The following is a 22,674-nucleotide window of genomic DNA, read 5'->3' on the forward strand; positions in this document are numbered from 1 at the left end:
CTGTGCGCGTAACTTAGCTTCATTCCACCACGGAGAAGCCAGTGGAAGGTTACGGTTACAGCTCGAGTGGATACTTTAATTTGCAACCACGTAAAAACTGACAGAAAGGAACATTTATTTACACAATACACTTGTTTTATTGACTGAAAGGACATAAAGTTAGCAACATATTACGGACTGGAATCTAGGAAGAATTGTGTGATCTTCAAAGAAACTAGCTAGTGTGCTAACAAAGAAAATACTTTCCCTTGACAAATAACCCTCTCTATTCTCTTTAGTTATGAGTCATGTGGTCGTTGATAATCAACACGGTCTAGATCAGCAGGTGAGTGTTTTACTTAATGTATTTAATACAATTATAACTTAGGAAATATGGAGTTAGGACAGCTAAAATAACGTTCCGTCAGCTAGCGAAGCGTATGCTAAGCTACCAAGCTAAAGCGGTTCGTAGCCAAGCTAACTGCGTGGATGTGGCTGGTAAAATGGTGGTTGGTGTGTCGCCGGTGACATTAACTGTGGTGATGGCGGATGCTGCCTAGCAATATTCAGTTTTGATAAGACTTGGGTAGTTAGAAAATGATTTGTTTCAACGATTACATATAGTGAACACTTGCTATCAATAACTGTATATTAATGTAGTTAGCTAGCTGACAGTCGAAAATACATATTTCAGTGTTTAATATGTAATTAGCCAGGCTAGTTGGCTACACGTAACAGGTCGGTATCGATTGCGTAGTTGATCTCACGGCAATCTTAACCAGGCGTGCTTAGGCCTTGGTTAATGTTGGCTATCTAGCTACAGAACCAATACTTGTTAGCAACATAGATAACTACCAAGCTGACATTTGATATTCAGATACATTTAGCGTGCTAGCTAACTTAGCTGGTTGGATTGATGACATTTTACCGGCCGGTAAAAGTAACTGCTGAGTCTTGAAACGTGGCGCAGGAAATAACAATCGCGAGGACTGTAGGTGAATAAAGTAACCTACTCCAGACTGCGTTTACAAAGCCAATCTACCATTGACTAGCTAGTGAGTTAATGTCCGGTTTTAGTTATGTAAAACATAGCTAGTTAACTTGCTTTTAATAAATGTTATGTGGATATTGGTCTATATAAGGTTACTTCGCCGGTATAATCGTGTTTGTATATAACGTTAGTCAGCAGAACAACGCTTCGATCACACAGACAGCATCATCTGGATTTGTATGCAGCAAAAGTTAAACATTCACTTTATGCCGCTGCCACTTCTGTCAAGCCACCTACTCATACAGTTTGACGCATACGGTCGATAAATCCAATTTGTGCACTGCAACTGCCGCTGCAACGCAATGCTGCAAGGCAAACGCAGCGTTTCATCGGAAATGAATATAGTTCTGGTGTACCAAAATGCCACCACTGTCGGTGTGTTGGAAGCGTTAGTCTTGGATATTTTGCACATGATTCACTATGGTGGTAAAGCCTTGATCACACCTTTAATGTCACTACATTTTGTTACACCAGAGGTACATTAAATACTAATGGAATGCATTGTTTGCCTTGCAGCATTATGTTGTAGTGCGTTCTATTTGGTGCATATGCTGGATTTATCTAATGTATGCATCAAACCTTATGCATAAAGGGCTTGACAGAAATGTAAAGAAGGTGAAAATTCGATAAATCCAACATATGTACTGCCTCTGCAACTTAATGTACTTCTGGTGTACCAAAATGCAATGACCTGTTCAGTGCATGTGTATCCCCACGAGACAGATTAAAATACCTGAACCAACTATATTACTTTGGGGACAGGTCAAAATGCACATGAAACAATGATAGAAATCTAGCTAGTGTGCTGTTGCTAGCTAATTTGTTGTGGGAAAACATTGGGTTGTTATTTTAGCTGGAATGCATATGGCCCTTTTTTGGCTGGATCTTTGTAGAATCTTGACCCATGTTGGTTCATACAAAACCGTGTGTTCTCTACTCTGGCAATTTAACCATAAACATAAAGGGGAAACCTAGTTAGTTTTTCTGTGGATTTTATATGGCGATTGGAAGCAAACTTTTTAAGGTGCATTACCGCCACCAACTGGACTGGAGTGTGTACCAAGTTCATCTTTCAATCACCCACGTTATGCTCTTAAATACTGAGGAAATGGGAAATGTGGAACCCACAGCGCCTAAAGCATCTAAAATATAATACATTTCTATTTTAGCGCTTGGCAAGCAGTACGGGTGAAATGATTGACTAATGTGTTTAGCAACTTGGGTGGTCTGGTCAGCATTTAACAGGCTGACCAAACCTGTAGCATTCCGTGCGTCTGTGTAGCTAGGCGCTAAAATAGAACTGGTAATGCGTCTCAGTTGGTTGCCAACTGCTGATCAAATCAACAGAAGAAAGGTGAACAGGGAATAGGGCTGACCCCAATTAGTCGATTGGTCGACCAAGGTTGTTTTAGTCGAGCAGTAACCTGTATGCATGTATGTACCCATCTCAGTGAACTAATCCTTTGCGGCGGCCTAGACTAAAGGCCAATTTATGCTTGATCCGTAAATGTTTATATCCAAGGACAAATTAGCTAGCAACAGCAAGCTTGGTAAATGTCCAATGCATGTTTTATGTGTGTTTCGACCTGTCCCCAAAATAATATAGTTGGTTTGGGTATTTTAACAGGAGTGTCGTAAAAGCGTCAAAGTCAACATGCACATGCAAAAACAATTTGGTCATGTAAGCCAAGAGCGTTGGCTGTAACTTTGAACTTTCCCCACACACAGAATCACTTCAGTAATGTAAACATTTGATTCACTGACTTGGTATACAGTGCATTTGGAAAGTATTCAGACCCCTTCAGTTTTTCCACATTTTATTTTAGACTTATCTAAAATGGATTCAATACTTTCCCCCCACTCATCAATACCCCATAATGACAAAGCAAGGAAAGGTTTGTAGACACTTTTGCAAATTCATAAAATATAGATTTACATACGTATACTGTATTTAGACTGTTTGCTATGAGACTTTGAAAAAGAGAAATTGAGCAAGGGTGCACACCTGTCTATAAGGTCCCACAGTTGACAGTGGATGTCAGAGCGAATACTAAGCCATGGGGTTTAAGGAATTGTCTGTAGAGCTCCGAGACAGGATTGTGTCGAGGCACAGATCTGGGGAAGGGTACCAAAAATGTCTGCAGCGTTGAAGGTCCCCAAGAACACAGTAGCCTCCATCATTCTTATAATGGAAGAAGTTTGGATTATTTCTGTTTTCACGTTGTCATTATGAGGTATTGTGTGTAGATTGGGGGGGAAACAATTTAATCAATTTTAGAATAAGGCTGTAACGTAACAATGTGGAACCTGGTAAGGGGTCTGAACACTTTCTGAATGCACTGTACAGGCTATCCTTCATATTGAACTTGAACCTGTCCAATCAGTGCTAGGATCAGACTTTTGGCACCAGATTTGCAAGCATTAATTCACCCCTTGGTTGTATTTGACCATGCTTGTGTTAAAATCACTTGATGCACTCCAACATAATTTCTGTGTTTTCAGCTTGCTGGCCTAGACTTGAACTCTGACGGACAGGGAGGAGGCACAGGCAGTAAGTATTAACAGCCAATAATTTGCATTCAGTGTAGCTCATTGTGGCGATCTTCATTGATGGCTTTACCATACTATTTGTTTCTCAATGTGAAAACTGATAGTCCTACCATTTTCCACTTCCTAGGGCGTTACATTCCACCTCACTTGAGGAACAAAGAAGTTTCCAAAAACGGTAAGCATCATCTTTGACACCCAATAAATCACATACAAGACATCAGCCCCGACTTGTATTACCAGGGTACAGACTCGCTCTGAGCGAGGTCTTCTGCCGATTGTTACCAGTTCCCAATTCTATAGGCCTACCTGTCTGCTTGTTTCAGGCTTGCCCCCCCCAAAACTCCCATGTTCTCCATTTAAATATTTAATGCCGTTGGATAACAAAGGGCTTGTCGTTAATGAAGGTGTGAAATAAGTTTTGGCCAGTGTTTTAATGGGTTCGGGACAGGTTGAAATTATAACTTCGACCAGAAATCCATGCATTTGTCAGTTAATCCCCAAGTTAATTGAAGCACTGTTGCATCAATCTAAGTTACATGTAAAAAAAAAAAAAAACCATCAAAATCAGTCAGTTAAAGCCAGAGGTATCAGCATCCTCCAGTGTTGCACTTTCTCATCTGTGGTGAAAGGTGGCAGAGCTCCAGCTGTGTTTGTCAGACCATGAGACATCCTGAAAATCTTTTTTCTAACGTCAACGTCAAATTTATGACCCCTCTATGAAAAGGGGAGACTCATTAACACGATGGTGTTTTGCTCTACGATCCCCACAAGTCTCTGAACCGTTTGGGCTACAAACTAATGGGACCACATTATAGAAAGGGGGAATTCTCACAAACACGATGGCGTTCTCTATTTTGCTCAAGGACCCCCACAAGGGTCATGGGATTCGTCTGAAGATAACCGGTACCACTTTTTAAAAAATGTATATATAATTTAATAATACAGGTAGTTTTGTGACACCAAAAAAGGGGTTAAATGTGCAACCCAGGGGTTGCGTTAGAATTCCGAAATCTGCATTTTCAATACGCTGTCCAGAAAAGAAAAGCAGATGTAACTTTTTTTAGCTAAAATAAAGTCTTAGTGGGTTTTGTGGTTGTGTAAGGCTTATTCATCTATTTAGCCTTGGTATAATATCACAAGCCTCAAATTAATTTGATTATTGTGGACTGTCAGAAGTAGTGTATTTTAATTGTACAACAACGCCTATATGGAGAACAACAAAAAATCTAGATGTGTGTTGTGAATCACCAATAAATCTTTTTTTTTTTTTTTTTAGGCTTAAGCCATATTGCCCAGCCCTACAATGACGTACAACCTTATTTGTGTCTTTCTTGACTAACAACTCCTGGCTCACAGGCGTGGAAATAATAAAATTATGTTCACATGACCTTCTACAGCTCTCGATAAACGTAATAGCGTTCCTTACAAATAAGGAAACGTGTCGCCTGAGGTCCTATTGATCGTCGTGGAAAGCTGCCACTTGTTGACAAGTACTTTCTACATGTCACCCGACCATCCAGGGGTGACAAAACACTGGAATGGGGTCCGTATTGCTCACTGCGCTTGGTTCATACAGCTTTTAGCTGCTAAAAGCGGTTGTAATAAAATGAGCGGTGTCTCTTTTCTTCCACCAGACTGGTGGAAAAAACATCTATGATCTCTTCTACATAGAAGATCATACACAATTGCCTGTTTTCCTCAACTTCCCAATAAATTTCTGATGAATTTCAAACCATAACTCCTTCTGATTTAAATATTATTACAAATCAGTCAATCAATTATACTGTCAAAGCTCAAAGAAGAAGAAAAAAAGTTTACATTTACTTTTTTTACCCCTCATTTCTCCCCAATTTCGTGGTATCAAATTGTTAGTAGTTACTGTCTTTTCTCATTGCTACAACTCCCGTACGGACTCGGGAGAGGCAAAGGTCAAGAGCCGTGCGTCCTCCGAAACAACTCAATCAAGCCACACTGTGCCCGGCCCGCCACAGGAGTTGCTAGTGCGCGATGAGACAAGGATATCCCTGCCGGCCTAACCCGGACGATGCTAGGCCAATTGTGCGCCGCCCCATGGGCCTCCCAGTCGCAGCCGGCTGCGGCAGAGCCTGGGCTCGAACCCAGAGTCTCTGGTGGCACAGAGACTTTTAACATGGTGGGTCCGGGATTATTTTTGGGGCATGTGTCAAAAGTCTGGAAACCCTTGAGATGCATACACCAAAAATTACAGAGGATACTGTACAATTGTTTCAATCGTGGCAACTTTTTTTCTAGACCTGGCCCAACAAAAATACTTCCAGTTATTGCACAAGAGAAATCATCAACATTCTCTCTGCCATTTCTGAATAATCTGCATGATTGTTGGATTTGGAAAGTTACCAGTTGTTTACTGCTCGCTGTCACTGGGTCCAGCAGATCACAATATTCTTAAGGGAAAGACAAGCCGGTGTCCTAAGAAAACATTATCATGCTAACTAGGCTAGCACTGACTTGCCTCTGAGAAGTTGTACACATATTAAATGCCAGAGTATATCCCAATGAACATCTCATTAATCATGGTAAAGCGTTTCTTGGGTTAGCTTCATCTCACACCATTGTGACATTGTTTTTTATTTTAATTTTATCCCACAACAGAAAATGCTTATTCCTCTGGTAGACAGTACGGTTATTCAGTGCCACCTCCAGTGAACTTCTGTAAGTGCCTTCCGTCTCCTTTGTGCTGAGGGCACCCTGCATTTGTAGTTGCATGAAATGGCCTTTTACACACCTGAAACACCAATGTGGGTTGTTCCAGGTGCACAGATTCCACCAACGTAAACTGAATCTGTGGAAATGGAACCCAATGTGAAGGGGATTAGACTTTTGAAAAACAATGCGACACCCAGCTTCAAACCTGAAACTGATTTGCTTTTTTTTCTGCTGGTTTTGCTCAGATGCTGCTTACAAATTATATGTGAGGGAACAGGATATGATAGCTTCATCTAGGCCAATGCATTAGATTTTTTAAATTCTTTTGCTGGCATTGCAGCACATCTAATTTTAACATCTTATTATAGCTGCTTTCAATGATGAGCTAGCTGTATTGAGAACTTGTGTGTGTGCGATCTTGCACATGTTCTAACCCACAGTATTTTCCATATTGTAAGCCTTTACAATATGTGGTGTCCCTGAAAGTTTAATTTAAGCAGTACCCTCAATGCCACCAAAGACACAAAAATAACTATACACCTGGATGGGATAACTGTATGGCCGGTAACTATTAGTGTCATGTCAAACTACTCTTGCATCAGCCAACTTATGGAAGGATAATCTGTTTTTATAGCCTCCTTCCCCTGTACCTTTGCTTAGGTTACCCAAGACTGGCCTCTCAGGAGCTAGACTTTTACCACTTTAACAATGGGGTCTGGTCAGACAGAAATGGTATACCTGTGTACCTGCATGCCACGTAGGCTATTCCCCTAAGAGAACACCACACCCAATTCCCACTACCAGGAATAGGGTATCACTTGAGAATATGCAGCCATGGACTGGTATCAAAGCTGTGTATTCTAGTATGCAGTAGCTTGCCTCTGTTGCATGGTTGTTTTTAAAATTGATATTTTTAGTGAGATTCTGTCCTGCGTCGCTAGAATGGCCTTATTACTAATGCCAATGGGAGCTGCAGTATGCTCAATGCTAACATCCTAATGTTGTGTATCTGCAGTAGGAATACAGCTGTATCAAAACAAACCTTAGGTATGTAGTATTCACTACCTTCTGGTCATTCTAGGAGTATACCAATTGAATGGAATCAAAGCAGGGACTCCTGTGTGAAGGAAATGTTGCACATTTGATGAGCTTAAATAGCTATTAGCCTTTACTTGGAATCCTTCCAATAGGCACTGTAATTAACCAAGGAAAACCTTGTGTAACTTGTTGGGGTCTGAAATTGTGCGGCTTAGATGTAAGGACTTTGCTTGTCTTTAACATTGTGCCATGCGTATTGATGTCAGAGCCTGCAGTTTGCTGCTGTAGGGGGTGACTGATCTGAATCCTGATTGGTTATGTGATTCCTCTATCCTTCCACCTTAATCTGTGTTAACTCTACTGTCCAGAAATAGTCCCTCCATAAAGAGTAAGCAGACCTGCTAATTTTACTGTCTGATTGAACATTGGCTAAGCCACACTATACATTCATATAGTATATTGCTTACTGTTGGAGTCTTCAACTCAAGTAATTTAGACAGAATTGTCTTTTATTAATGTAGCTCATTCAGCCTGCACCAATATGAATTACACATTATTGCATCCCTTGTGTTAATGCACAGTTTGCATCAATAGAGGACTAGGCTAAATTAACAAGTATTTCTGGACCCCTTGTCCAACATGAAACTAGCTGACTCAGTTTCTTAGCAATGCCTCTGAATGGTAGTCTTTGATCCTACAGAATGTGGCTCCTGGCTGGCGCTGTTTGCATAGTGCACAGGGATATGAACAGTGTGTGTTTGTGCACAGCACTAGGCCTGGTCTGAAGCCTCAGCTGGTGTGTGTATTCACCACATTAGGTTTGCCCTGTGCGTGAGAAATCTGGTGTTGAAGGAGCCGCTGAGGACCCACAGGTGGATGTGGAAGCTGCTGCTTACTACATATTTAGACTACCTTTTATCTGAAGCTTTACCACCTTGAAATGAAAGAAAAACCCTGTGGGTTGGGGCTGTTTGTCACGTCTGGCAGTGGTAAAGCCCTAAACAGTCCCCTGACCAGCCTGCTGCCTAGCCTGCACTCATAATGGTGTTGCCACCAATGGCAAAGATGAGACGGCCAGCATGCAGAGCTGGGCATATCGCTGTAGTGAATGTCCCCACCTCAGATGGGAGCCTGATCTTGTATTGTAGGATTCTTTGGAAGTATAGGTTTTCTGCAGAGATGTTCTGTTGTGAACTCATACTGCCAAGTTCAGTCAGTTGGCCTCCCTTTTTACAAGGTTGAATCTCTAAAATATAGTTTTAGAAGTCCTTTGATCAATAGTCACTAGCTTTGCCAAATCCCATTTGAAAGGAGGGTGATGGGAACTGATATTTGAATAGTGAGGTGAGTATTTTCCTTTGTCTGTGGGCTTGGGAGTCCAATCTATCCCCTTCGTAGTCTCTGAACATGACAACCCCATAGTACACTTTCTCTACCTCCGTCTCATCATCCCCCTCTTCCTTTCATTCCCCTCACCCTGTCCATGAAGACTCTCCAGGAGGATGGGACAGCGGACGCAGCAACGGCTTTGCCAATGGTTACCATGACAACCGCAATACGGGCTTCGGGGGACGCGGCGGGCCTCCCCGAAATGACAGAGGTGGGCGTGGCAGCTACCGCGGTAACGGCATGGGTGGCGCCTCGTTTAATCAGCCAATGCACATCGCAGGTGGGGAAACCTACTGTGCCAAATTGTATTTATCTATTCCGCAGTAATAACCAATACTATTAGACTAATGCAAGTAGTAGATATTGTATTATGCTCTAGATCTGGTCCTCTAGGTCCTACTGTGCATATAGACACATTTTTACTCGGTAATACTAGTAATGACTACTAATAGACTATCTGCAGAGGCAGAATTTCCTTGAGTCACCAGTAATTGAAATAATGTAAGAATAAAATACTTAATACAAATAAGACTCCTTTACTTAAGACACAATATGTTTTATTGATAAAATACGCAGACAATACTTGAAAGATACAGAAAAAAAAACACCCCTGCACATTGTCTATCCTACACTCCAATCATTCGATCAAATCCATTTACCAAAATGGCTGTTTGCTTCCCAAGCAATATTTGAATGGTGGTACTCACTAAGCTATCCACTCTCTCTCGCTAGGGTTTAGTGGTGGACAGGATGGTGGAGGCTGGGGAGGTACTCCCAGACAAGACGCAGCCTATAACAGCTTTGGCGGGAGGGGGAAGTCTTCTTTCTACAACGACCGTGGATCATCAGGGGGCAGAGGGTACGTACCAGTCAGCGGAATGTATTTTGCTATACAAGTAGGTGTGTGTTCAGACAGCTGATGATTGTGAAGTGTGTTGAGCAGTGTATCTGTGTGTCTGTTGTAGTTATCAGCGTGGAGGTTATGGCGGTGGAGGCAACAACCGCTGGCAGGAAGACTCCAGGGACGATGAGGACTGGTCCAAACCCAGCCCCGCCAACGAACGCTTGGAAGCGTGAGTCACACTCTTCTCCTCTCAACTGTTACATTGGCCAAAACCAGTGTGTATAGGAGTTCTGCAACTTTAAGTGTGCCATTTTAAATAAGCATACTCAACCATATTGATCTTAGACTCACTCTTACAGCTGGGAGTGTGCAATAGGAGTGTTCAGCAATTTTGGGTAACTTTTTAAAGAGTCATGTTAGGTGTTGTCTAATGTGATGTCCTCTAACCCAATTTTTTTCCGCTCATCCAGGGAGCTGTTCTCAAGCGGCAACACAGGTATTAACTTTGAGAAATACGACGACATTCCGGTGGAGGCCACTGGATCCAACTGCCCGCCACACATTGATAGTGTAAGTCACGTCACTGGCTTTACAGTCAACAATTGTCTTGTAGATCAAGAGAAACACGCTATGGAACACTTTCAAGTAACTCTTGTTGACAAAAGTTAAGAGTAGAAGTGATCCAAAACTAACAGCGCCTGTGTTTTGGTATTTCAGTTCCATGATGTGGACATGGGTGAGATCATCATGAGCAACATTGCCCTGACCCACTACACGCGGCCCACCCCTGTCCAGAAATACGCTATCCCGGTCATCAAGTCCAAGAGAGACCTCATGGCTTGCGCTCAGACTGGTAAGAGAATGAATGAAGAAGCTTTACTTCAAGGTGGGAGACGGTAGCGGAAGGATTCGCTAGAGGATAAAATGGAATTGAGCCTGTTTAGGGACTTTAATTTGATTCCTTTTGCATTACAAATTTAGCTAAATATTTAAAACATGTTTGGGGATTTTCTTTCAGACCAGCAAAAATGAATGATTATTGTATTGAGTGACTGTTCCTTTCCTCAGGCTCGGGTAAGACTGCAGCCTTCCTGGTGCCAGTGCTGAGCCAGATCTACACACAGGGGCCTGGAGACGCTGCAGCGGCTGGCAAGAACGGACAGGTACACAGTCACATACACGAGCAGCCTGCAACGTTGAGTTTTTCCATCAATCTGAAACGCTGCTTTTCTATGAAAGCAATTCAATTGCCCCCTCCCGACTTGCAGGTGTGCTATTTATTTATGTGATGTGTTGAGGTTGACCAACACTTGTTGCTTCCCTCCACAGGACAGTGGTAAATATGGGCGCCGTAAGCAGTATCCTCTCTCCCTGGTCCTGGCTCCCACCAGAGAACTGGCCCTGCAGATCTACGAAGAGTCCAGAAAGGTGTGGGCTAAAACTCCACAGACAGACAAAACCATACACGATGGACAGACAATGAATGGCGTTGTAGTGACACCAGTATAGTAGAGTAGCCTTGTTGCGGCTAAGGAAGATGGTGAACTGAATGTTACTGATTCCCAACAGGCTGATTGATTGCAACGAGATAAATAAAATGTATTTTCTTGGCATGCACACTTTCCCTGTACTGTGTGTGTTATGGAGGGGCAAAATGCCCAGTGCCATGTCTTCTGGTTCCATTTTTAATCACTGGTACAATCTTATATCCTGTCAAAATGAATGCGCATCAAGTTCTATGTAACATAAGTGTTCATCTCGGTAACATCTGTTATAGAACGATACTCCAAAGACAATGAAAGGGTGATGGTTGAAACTTGAATTATGGCTGTACTAGTGTTCTGAACTGTCCTGTGTATCTCTTAGTTTGCGTACCGCTCCCGTGTGCGTCCCTGTGTGGTGTACGGGGGGGCTGACATCGGCCAGCAGATCAGAGACCTGGAGCGAGGCTGCCACCTTCTGGTGGCCACACCCGGGCGCCTGGTGGATATGATGGAAAGGGGCAAGATTGGCCTCGACTACTGCAAGTGAGTGGGGCAGGCGCGAACACTGACAAATTGGCTAACGCCAAAGAGTTTGCTAAAGCTAACAAGATAACTTGTTAGCTAACTCATTAGCACTGGTTAACTAGTGCTGACGAGTTGGCTAGTGTTAATGATAATGAGTTGGCTAATGTTTTGTCCAACACTAACATAAGTGAGTGACCAAAGTGCTAAGTGAGCTGTTTCTGTCATCCCTGTCAGCTACCTGGTGCTGGACGAGGCTGACAGGATGTTGGACATGGGTTTTGAGCCCCAGATCAGACGCATCGTGGAGCAGGACACCATGCCCCCTAAAGGCATCCGTCAGACCATGATGTTCAGTGCTACCTTCCCCAAGGAGATCCAGGTACACAAGCATGCACCAGTAGTGACGCAAGCTTGAGAAATAGAGTAAAATTCTGGGTGCGTGTTTCTGACTGTGTATTTCTGACTGTTAGATGCTGGCGCGTGATTTCCTAGAGGACTATATCTTCCTGGCCGTGGGCCGCGTGGGCTCCACCTCAGAAAACATCACCCAGAAAGTAGTGTGGGTGGAGGATGGTGACAAGAGATCCTTCCTCCTGGACCTGCTCAACGCTACAGGTAAGGAACGCACACATGAACGAACAAAGACACCAACTCTACCCCATAACACTCAAACCCTTTTACACACGCTCACGTTCTCACACCAAACTCCATCATTCACACAGGTATAACGTTCAATCCAATGATGTATATTAGCCCTGGATTGCTGATGATATGTATTGGTCATTGAGAGGCTCTGAAGCCACCGGTCGGCCATATTGGCACTCCCCAGAAGGAGCAGTCCTCCATAGGAATTAATGGAATTCTACACTATTTCAATTAATGTTTCTAGGACAAAATTACATGTTATTAATTATTTTGTGTTGTAGTGGGCACAGTAACATTAGTAAAGTCAAATGTTTACTTTAAAGACGTTTTTATATATTTTGTCTCAAAATATACTTTTAAGTGTGCATTAAGGTGGTCAGTAATAAAATAAATGTGGAAAACATAAATGTAGACATTAAGAAATGTATTTCTATAGCTTCCAAAATGTTGTTTACAATAGTGGGGCAGTGCCAAGATGGAGACACGGTGGCTTCAACACTGTGCCCCGTATCAGTCAACTAGTGTGTGTATATGTGTATATCTAAATCATTGGTTCAGTCACAGATGTATTGAAACTAATTGATGATACTTGCCACGGTGTTTATCTAAAAGGGTACATTTGTTAGCCTTTTCCCTTGCCCCCACCCCCAACCACCTGTTAGTCTGTATGCCCAAAGTAAATGAACTGCCCCATGGACAGGTCTCCTAAACTAGTTGACATGATGAACCTTCACCATTCTCCCCTGGGTGAAATGGAGGGTGGATGATTGGGAAAGCGCTAGTTATTACATATCTGTTAAGAACTGTTAAGTTACTCCACACTGCCTTTGGTTTACTCTACTGGGCGGTTTGGTTTTATTTAGTCATTCCCAGTGATGCTCCTGATGTTCAGGAGGCTGCAGTGACACCCGGTAAGTATTATTATGGTACTATAACCCCCAGTCTGACCCTCCCAACTGGCAAACATCCCACTCCATCCTTTTCCCTTCCCTGGTCCCCAACCCTCTATTTCTCTTTTCATAATTTCTCAAAAGAGCTTTAGGGCCAGACATAATGGTTGTAGTCTCAGGGCCAGGGGAATCCTACCTTTAGGTCAGGGGTGGGCAACTCGAGGCCTGGGGAGCTGTGGTGTGCAGGCTTTTGTTCCAGCCCAACACTAAGACTAAATTACAGCCCTCCAGGACCAACCCTGTCATTAGAACCAGCAGTAATGCTTACCATCCTCAAAGGAGGATGTTAATTGGAGCACAGCTTTGGTGTTTTTGGCTTGGTGTTACTGTCTGGGTGTTACACACACACACACACACACATGTGGGAGATTTTAAGGACACGTTGGGCTGTTGCCTTTGTAAACTGAGCTACACTCTGTTAGTCAACTGTTTAAAGGAGCTACTGGAGTCTTCTATAAAAGTAGGTTTAGTCCATCTATGTTAAAGGGGGAAAAAATATAAATGAACTATGTTTTGTGGGGGGGAAAGATAGACGATGAGTTTCCAATGACCTCATCGGTGTTGAACCAATTATGAGTATGTGTTGTCATTGGAAACACTTCTATCTTTTTTTTATGACAAAACATAATGAATATGAAGTTAAACATTTTAGAAACAGCTGATTCAACTAATCAAAGTTTGATGATTAGTTGGTTATTTGAATCAGCTGTGTAGTGCTAGGGTAAAAACCAAAATGTGCACCCCTTGAGGTCTTGAGTTTTGTGAACACTGCCCTAGGCGCTAGACCTGCATGTAGATATCCAAGCCCTGATTTGAATATTTAGAATAGACATCACGCCTTCTGTGACATTAGCACAGATATTATGACTGGATAGGTGAATGTTTTTGCCATATGCTACTAGCCTTCACCTATCCAAACATGTGAAATCAGCAATTATTCCAAGGAAGGCAGGATGCATTTTCAAGACACTCAAACCTGGTCCTGTTCTCTTCATCGCTCAGTGTTGCCATGCCAACCTTACCCAAATGCAGCCTGCTGCCTACCTGTTACTGAATGCTGCTGCTGTTGAATTAGACGTAGGGTCATCAGAGAATGTCAACAATGACACCACCACATGCCCCCATCCACCCCCCATCCAGTTTCACACTTGACCGTTTGTGCCGATAGCCATTAATGTAGTGTTGGTCCACTGCTGACAAAACTGAGACTACTCATTTACTAGTACTATTCCAAATGGCTGTGAGGACATGCTTCTGCTCCCCTGATTTCCATTTTTCAGTTGCCGTTTGTTTCGTTGCTCCATGGTGATGAACTCAGTCACACCACCATCGATTTTATAGAGTGACCACATTTAAAATACCCAAATGCGGGACAAGATTTTTGTGGCATATTTGTGGGACAGTGTAGCCTACATTAATAACAAAAAATATCTCAGACACATCCCCCTTCCGCTGCAACGAACAAGCTAATTGAAGCACCTACTCTTTTGCCTTGTGCAAAATTTTGTGATGCAGTAAGAGACTGGCGGTTAATGAAAATCTGACACTATTTGGCCAAGGAAACCATTTCTGGTTGGTCTCAGGGAATGTAAAACAGTTATGCTGCATATAGACGGGACGCAAAACCATCATACCAGTTGGCATAGCGGGACAAGAAAGTAAAAAAAAAAATATGGTGACAGCAAAAGACAGCACGATGGTATGCATTGCTAGGGTGACTTCAGTAAACAAAGAATGCTAATGAACATCGGGTAGAAAACATTTTAAAAAGTGTTAGCATTGATTGACAAAAGTTTAAATATTTGAACTTTGTCGGCAAGTCCCATCTACCGTGGCATTCACTGCCAGGCTTTACGGCATTTACTGTGGGTGTCGTAGCTGCAAATGCACTACATGGCCAAAAGTATTTGGACACCTCCAAATTGGCGGATTTGGCTATTTCAGTCACAACAGGTGTATAAAATTGAGCACACAGCCATGCACTCTTCATTGACAAACATTCTCAGTAGAATGGTCTGTGCTGAAGAGCTCTGACTTTCAGCGTGGCACCATCCTAGGATGCCAACTTTCCAACAAGTCAGTTTGTCAACTCTCTGCCCTGCTAGAGCTGCCCTGGTCAACGAAGTGCTTTTATTGTGAAGTGGAAATGTTTAGGAGCAACAACTGCTCAGCTGCAAAGTGGTAGGCCACACACGCCCACAGAACGGGACCGCTGAGTGGGTAGCGCTTAAAAATTGTTGTCTCGGTTGCATCACTACAGCGTTCCAAACTGCTTCTGGAACCAACGTTAGCACAAGAACTGTTCGTTGGGAGCTTCATGAAATGGATTTCCATGACCGAGCAGCCACACACAAGCTTAAGATCACTATGCACTATGAGTGGCATAAAGCTTGCCACCGTTGGACTTTGGAGCAGTGGAAACACGTTCTCTGGAGTGGTGAATCACGCTTCACCATCTGACAGTCTGACAAACAAATCTGGGTTTAGCAGATACCTGGAGAAGGCTAGGTGGTGGAGGAGGAATATTGGTCTGGGGCTGTTTTTCATGGTTCGGGCTAGGCCCCTTAGTTCCAGTGAGGGGAAATCTTGACTCTACAATGACATTCTAGATGATTCAGTGCTTCCAACTCAATGGCACCGGTTTGGGTTAGGCCTTTTCCTGTTTCAGCATGACAATCCCCCTGTGCACAAAGCATGGGCCATAATGGTTTGTCAAGATCTGTGTGGAGAAACTTGACTGTCCTGCACAGAGCCCTGACCCCACCACCCATTTGAACACCTTTGGGATGAATTGGAACGACCGACTGACTGCAAGCCAGGCCTAATCGCCCGACTGCAAGCCAGGCCTAATCGCCCAACATCAGTGCCTGACCTCACTGATGGTCTTGTGGCTGAATGGAAGCAATTCCCGGCAGCCATGTTCCAACATCTAGTGGAAAGCCTTCCCAGAAGAGTGGAGGCTGTTATAGCAGCAAAGTAGGGACCAACTCCATATTTATGCCCGTTTATTTTTTTAATGAGATGTTCGATGTACAGGTGTCCACATACCTTTGTATGCTGAATAAGCAAGTTATGAGAATTGAGACACTCACAAGTTTGACAAAATTACCTTTCAGTATAATACGGCTATTTAGGCCTTGGCCCACCTCCTTTTGTAGCTCTTCATTAGAAGCACAAGTTAAACTTTCCACTCAAAGATTAGCTGCAATTTAGCACGAAAGGTTCTGATAAACGTGATTGGTTGAAGATGACGTAGGCCTACATCAGAATATCAGATCTCAACAATTGAAGTGTTTAACATCACCAGTACCACATCTTTTTTATATATATATATATATATATAGTAATAAGTGCAATGTGACTGTAAAAGAGACTTGTTGGAATGTCTAACAAGGGCCATAATGCAGGGCTGTCCTGCACCATCTGGGACATGTGGTCACCCTATCAGCACCTGCTCTGTTAGCGCAGCACCATTTTTTTGTTTCTGATCCCATCGCCCCTCTCATTGTCTGAAGTCTTTATCCTGCTCATAGCCTGTGCGCTAAGTACTCAACGTTTGCTTGATTTTCTTTTCATCTCTTTCGCGCGCTCTCGCTACGTCTCTCTTCCTCACTCTGTCTAGGTAAGGAGTCTCTGACATTGGTGTTTGTGGAGACCAAAAAGGGAGCAGACGCCCTGGAGGACTTCCTGTATCGTGAGGGCTACGCCTGCACCAGTATCCACGGTGATCGCTCCCAGAGAGACCGAGAAGAGGCGCTGAACCAGTTCCGCTCTGGCCGCTGCCCCATCCTGGTGGCCACCGCGGTACGGCAACACACACACCCCTTCTGTCAAGACAGTGATGTCATTTCCCCCTTTTTATCCTACACGCATCAAAACGGATCGGGATTTGTATTGAAGCTACTACAACCGTAACGACAATCACCACCTGAAAGGTTTTCGCCATTGCTGGTTGCATCACGTTTCCCTCTGTCTTCTCCTCCAGGTGGCTGCGCGGGGTCTGGACATCTCTAACGTCAAGCACGTCATCAACTTTGACCTGCCCAGCGACATAGAGGAGTATGTCCACCGCATCGGTCGTACAGGCCGCGTGGGGAACCTGGGTGAGTGGGACTAGTGTTTGAGGGGGGTTCTCCCATCATGACCCATTATGTGTATGTGTAGGATTTTGACCCAACTCTAACACACCAAGATTGTGTTTGAGGTCATGCGAAGGAAAACGTTTTAGAACATTTTGCTACCAAAACAAGAATTAGCTTTTTTTTGTTTGCTGCATAATTAACATGACTCGGACTAAACAGATAGATAAATCACCAAATTATTCTTGGATTCACATATTGTTACTGATAGCTAGGTCACATGCGTCACTCACCTTGTGTATCAGGTTCTGTTGTCAGTCTGACATTCGGTTAGTTGTATAATTAGAATGCTGTGCTTAGCTCTGCACAATAGTAGATTGTCCCGTTGTGTTGGAGAGTGCATTACCACACTGGTGCCGGTGAATAACGGTGTTTGTGTTGGCCATGCGCCTCTGTGTATTACATCTGATACGACTGGGATGGTAGCTAGTCCGAACAGACTCAGCAACATGTTGTAGAAACAAGAGAATAACTGAGGATAAACAGTAAAACTACACTATTATATTACTTAAGATCTCACACTGCATGAATTGTCTTTTTAAGAAGCCTTAAGTCTTTCAAGAACTGAAGTTGCTCATTCCACCGCATGCCCTGGAGAGTTGCGCTGCATGATGTGTGTAGCGTATTGAGAGCTGTCTGCGTTTTGTAGGTCTGGCCACGTCGTTCTTCAACGATAAGAACAGCAACATCACCAAGGACCTGCTGGACATCCTGGTGGAGGCCAAGCAGGAGGTGCCGTCCTGGCTGGAGAGCCTGGGTTATGAGAACCAGCACAAGGGCAACACAGGACGCGGACGCTCCAAGAGGTGCACGCACAACTTTTTCAGGGATGTTAATGTCCCACCAATGGTTTTAGATCAGAAGGGAGCTTCTCGAGAAAGGAGAATAAGCTACATGTTCTGTGTGTATCAACTTTTGTTCTCTCGCTCCGCTAGGTTCTCCTCTGGTGGATTTGGTGCCAGGGACTACCGTCAGACACCCGGTGGTGGCGGCTTTGGCGGTGGTGGTGGGCGCGGAGGCCCACGCACCGGGGGTTACGGAGGAGGCGGAAGCCGTGGCGGCTTTGGTGGAGGTAAGCACTAGGCCCTTTTCAGAACCATTTGAAGAGCCACTCTAAATGTCCCTTAGTTTTCCAAATCATCATGGATAAATTCCTGACTCAATCATGTGTGAGGGGTCATCCATATAGATTAATTCAGTAACTCACATACAGCTATCATAACAATCTACTGACCCTCGACCTCTGTCCTTCCTAGGTGGCTTTGGAGGCGGGAACTCCTATGGTGGCAACGATGCAGGCTACGGTGGCAACTACAGCCACTCTGGTAGTGGAACAGACTGGTGGGGCAACTAGTCATAGAAACCCGGTTGCCACGCCAACCAAACCGATCCCCTCACGGAAACCACATGTTGACTACGCCAGACTAAAATACCCCCGCTCACTCAACCCTGTGTAGTTTTCACTGACACACAGTACATTACACACATTGCGATTCTCTGCCCCTTCGCTTCTCTCACATGGAGAACGACGCAACGCGAAGATATAACCAGCGTGATGCCAATCCACTGGAGAAGAGCAGAGATTTGCACACTTAAGATTAAGAGTGTGCATGTAAGGATGCTGACATGTATTGTCTGATATAGCAACTCTAGACTTTCGTTGTTCAAAACAGCACATCCTTTTTTCTTTGTATAAACAAAAATAAGAACCTAAAAGAATAACCTGAGGATCATTTGTATGGTAATGTACTGTGCCTTTTGAATTTAGACAGGACTAATTCTGTTGTCATTTCACCAAATGAATGTGGCCAAGAGCTCTAAATTGTGTTTTATTTTGGGGGTGAAAAAAGAAACAGAAAAAAAAAAAGCTTGTACTTAATCAAACCTTGGCAAACACTGGGGGCATTGTGACTCGCTCGAGTCATCAATCCATTTGAACCTTTCAAAATTGTCGCACGGTCATCATGTAGCCTTTTATCGAGTTCAAACAGCTAACTTCACTGTAGCGTCCGACCTCACTGGGCCGTACTCCTAGTTTGGCCAATAACTGTATTCTAATCTTTAAAGGACGAAGAGTTCGATTACTTTTTAATTTTTTCGCTCACTCTATCCTGGATAGGCTCCTCTAAGGATACGGTAGTCTTTCCAATAGCCATTCCAGTTGTGATCTCTTAACACGGAAAGTCGTTAAAATCAATGCTAACAAACACACACTAGGGTTTAATTCAAACAAACACTCAATGAATTGACTTGACAGTGTTATGGCAGCTAGTAAGTTACCTGCCACTAGCTACATTAACTGGGCAGTGTTTTTTGGTTTGTTTACATTTGAAGAGCGGGCGCATGCGCGTGGTATTGTAAAACTGGCAGTTTTGAGTGAAATGTTTCTTCTATAAACATGTATCAAAACAAAAAATGCCCACCATCTTGGAAGTGAAGTTCAAAATGGCTGCACAAGGACCACAGCGTCGGGGGGGGGGCAGGGGGGAACGATAGCGTCGGGGAGGCACGGTGTGGTGCAGCGTTAACATTAAACAGTCTTACCGTTGACCGCCGAGCCGGTATTCTACGCATGCTAGTGTTTTGTTTTTTGGTCAAGGAGATATAAGACAAATGAACCGAGTCGCAGGCTTAACTTAATTACAAACGTTTTCTCTTTTCACGCTGTGTTGGAGGGGCATGGTTCATCTATCTGAGACAAGCAGCAGCAGGTCCATCACTAAGGGTTAACTAGTCAGAAAGCAAAGGGACTGGACAGCAGGACAGTTGTTGCCGGGGTTATGGGTTGAAGGTCAAGGGTTATCAGTGCACCGCCATCGCTTTGGTTTCCATTGCTCCTTGCTGTGAAGGTGGCCAAAGACTGGGGACTGTTGTCCCCTTCCTTATGGTACATGTGTACTGTCAACTCTGGGAGGTAGTCAGCTTTAGATGTGTATGAAGCTCTGGTTCTGACTGGCCAGACAAGGCTTTTCCCCTCAAAGAGCAGCAGCCAACGAGAGGAGGAGAGATGGGGCATTGGAGTATCTCTAAGTGCACTACGTTTCTTAAGTGTATTGTGCCTTTTGAACTTTTTAAATGTATTCACTTTAAAAGCGGATGCACTGACAGTGAGAACTTGGATTGAAAGGTGCTACTTGAGTTTGTGTGTAGGCCCTTGTTTGTTGTCGTGCCCATCAAGTTTTACAAAAGTTATTTTATTGCACATCTAGAGTTTTATATAAATGTCTTGAATACATGTCCTTAAGCTTCCAAATATTGTGTGAGGAGATTGTGGAAAAAAACGCAGCTTGTTTACAAAGGGGAAGGGTTCTCAACATTTAAACAGGATTTATTTGGGACCAGGGGATTTAGCAGTTGGGAATTTAGCCATTTGCACACAGATTTCTAGATTCTACTTTTGCTGCTAGTTTTGTGTAATTTATTAAGCATTTCTGAGAGATATTTATTTTTGTAAGCCTCAAAGTGATTCTTTGAAAGTTACAAGAAACTTGACCAAAAGACGGTAACAAAAACACTGGCACTTGAATGTTGAATGTCACCTGTATGCGTGAAAAAAATATATATATTTCGGGGTAGTGTGAGCTTTTTAATGTTTAAGACATATTGGACTCGGTCAAAAATAATATCCACAGACGTCAGGGCCTGAGGCCTTGAAACATCTCGAAATATTATATAGTCAAATTGGCCTTCAAAAAGAGAAATGGAATTAATCAAACATGCCAAGGTTTGGAATTAAAGTTGTTAAAAGAGCAAAATCTAATTTTCCTAAATCTATCGGTGCAGAACTGTTCGGGATTCTCAAATTGTATGCATTGTTTATAATAACTCTTTATTCTAATTTGACCTGACTTATATTTATAAAAAAACATCCAGTGTATGTCTGGCACATGACAATCTTAAAAAACAATGTGGTTTATTCTCTATTGTTGCATTTGCATATGGCACCTCTGGGGATTGTTCCCTCAGAGTATTGAGCAGGTCTCAGCTGCAGTAGTGTTACCCACAGTAGCAGCACATTAACTGCTAGCCTGACCACAGGAAGAATAGGCTACAAGCACCACTTGCTCAGTGCCCTGAGGAAGAACAACCCAGAGCTCTTTAGACTTAGACTTTGCTTTCTGTACTAGCTTAGAGGCTAATGCACAGCATGGGAAAAGACTCAGCTGTGTAATTATTGTATGATTTTACCTAAATAAAGTTTGAATGCAAAAGTACCATATTATAAAAATCAAGCATGTCTTAAGAATTGTGTTATAAATCTAGGACAGACTATATCCTGGAGTGGCTGTGGAGAGGCGCAGCGAAGTTGGCGTTGATTTGATGGGCTTCAGTTCATTTGAGAGATTTCATTGTTAACACCATGTTTCACTTGTCTCATTTATGGAATTCTTCTGTTATCAAATCAGGGTTGTGTTGTGTTCAATAGTGCACAATTTCGCCAAATGTTTTGCAATTTAAAATGATGCACATTCTTAATGGGCAAGTTCGGGTAGTACACCTGTGCTCTGTTTCAACATTCCTACTGAACACAACCCTGTTGTGGTCAAGTCACTGGTTGAGTTGAATACCAGAAGCATTTAGGATTATCTGACCACAAATCAGTGGTTGAGGTTAAGAGCATGCTTGATGATCCCTGCATGCACATACAGGTTTTAGTGGGGGTTGCTGTGCAGGAACACACACTGGTGCGCTCACACTATCAAACACATTATTCATGCAAATGTACTTGCACACTTGTTCTACCAGATACGCACACACTGCCTCTCAGACAACCTATTAGCCTGTTCAGTCCTATATGTGAGTGCTCTGCTGACTAACCGGCAGGACAGACACATGGACATGTCATACATGATTGACAGGTACAGTGCCTTGCGAAAGTATTCGGCCCCCTTGAACTTTGCCACATTTCAGGCTTCAAACATAAAGATATAAAACTATTTTTTTGTGAAGAATCAACAACAAGTGGGACACAATCATGAAGTGGAACGACATTTATTGGATATTTCAAACTTTTTTAACAAATCAAAAACTGAAAAATTGTGTGTGCAAAATTATTCAGCCCCTTTACTTTCAGTGCAGCAAACTCTCTCCAGAAGTTCAGTGAGGATCTCTGAATGATCCAATGTTGACCTAAATGACTAATGATGATAAAAACAATCCACCTGTGTGTAATCAAGTCTCCGTATAAATGCACCTGCACTGTGATAGTCTCAGAGGTCTGTTAAAAGCGCAGAGAGCATCATGAAGAACAAGGAACACACCAGGCAGGTCCGAGATACTGTTGTGAAGAAGTTTAAAGCCGGATTTGGATACAAAAAGATGTCCCAAGCTTTAAACATCCCAAGGAGCACTGTGCAAGCGATAATATTGAAATGGAAGGAGTATCAGACCACTG

At 43.1% G+C, this 22,674-nt stretch overlaps 1 protein-coding gene across 8 annotated transcripts; it reads left to right on the forward strand.

The window, feature by feature from the left end:
- On the forward strand, positions 1-21,511 carry ddx3xa (DEAD-box helicase 3 X-linked a). 8 transcript variants are annotated; one of them, XM_021578859.2, is made up of 20 exons: positions 1-325; positions 3,533-3,581; positions 3,708-3,755; positions 6,212-6,271; positions 8,793-8,972; positions 9,425-9,551; positions 9,658-9,765; positions 10,007-10,106; positions 10,254-10,389; positions 10,605-10,699; positions 10,866-10,964; positions 11,403-11,563; positions 11,780-11,924; positions 12,016-12,160; positions 13,054-13,101; positions 16,763-16,944; positions 17,126-17,243; positions 17,929-18,085; positions 18,215-18,351; positions 18,536-21,511. In XM_021578859.2, the coding sequence occupies exons 1-20, from the start codon at positions 281-283 to the stop codon at positions 18,631-18,633; spliced, it is 2,238 nt and encodes a 745-aa protein (XP_021434534.1). In that variant the 5' UTR covers positions 1-280; the 3' UTR covers positions 18,634-21,511. The 8 variants fall into 8 exon arrangements, with proteins under 8 accessions (XP_021434534.1, XP_021434536.1, XP_021434535.1 ...); XM_021578861.2 differs by having other exon boundaries at positions 8,793-8,924; XM_021578863.2 differs by having other exon boundaries at positions 2-325; positions 8,793-8,903.
- The last annotated feature ends 1,163 nt before the right edge of the window (positions 21,512-22,674 follow it).

Source organism: Oncorhynchus mykiss, chromosome 22, assembly GCF_013265735.2.
Source record: "Oncorhynchus mykiss isolate Arlee chromosome 22, USDA_OmykA_1.1, whole genome shotgun sequence".
Lineage (NCBI taxonomy): Eukaryota > Metazoa > Chordata > Actinopteri > Salmoniformes > Salmonidae > Oncorhynchus > Oncorhynchus mykiss.

Coding starts and splice junctions, on each gene's coding strand:
- ddx3xa (XM_021578859.2), top strand. CDS start 281: ATGAGTCATGTGGTCGTTGATAATCAACACGGTCTAGATCAGCAG. Junction 8,973..9,424: donor TCAGCCAATGCACATCGCAG/GTGGGGAAACCT, acceptor CTCTCTCGCTAG/GGTTTAGTGGTGGACAGGAT. Junction 16,945..17,125: donor CCATCCTGGTGGCCACCGCG/GTACGGCAACAC, acceptor CTTCTCCTCCAG/GTGGCTGCGCGGGGTCTGGA.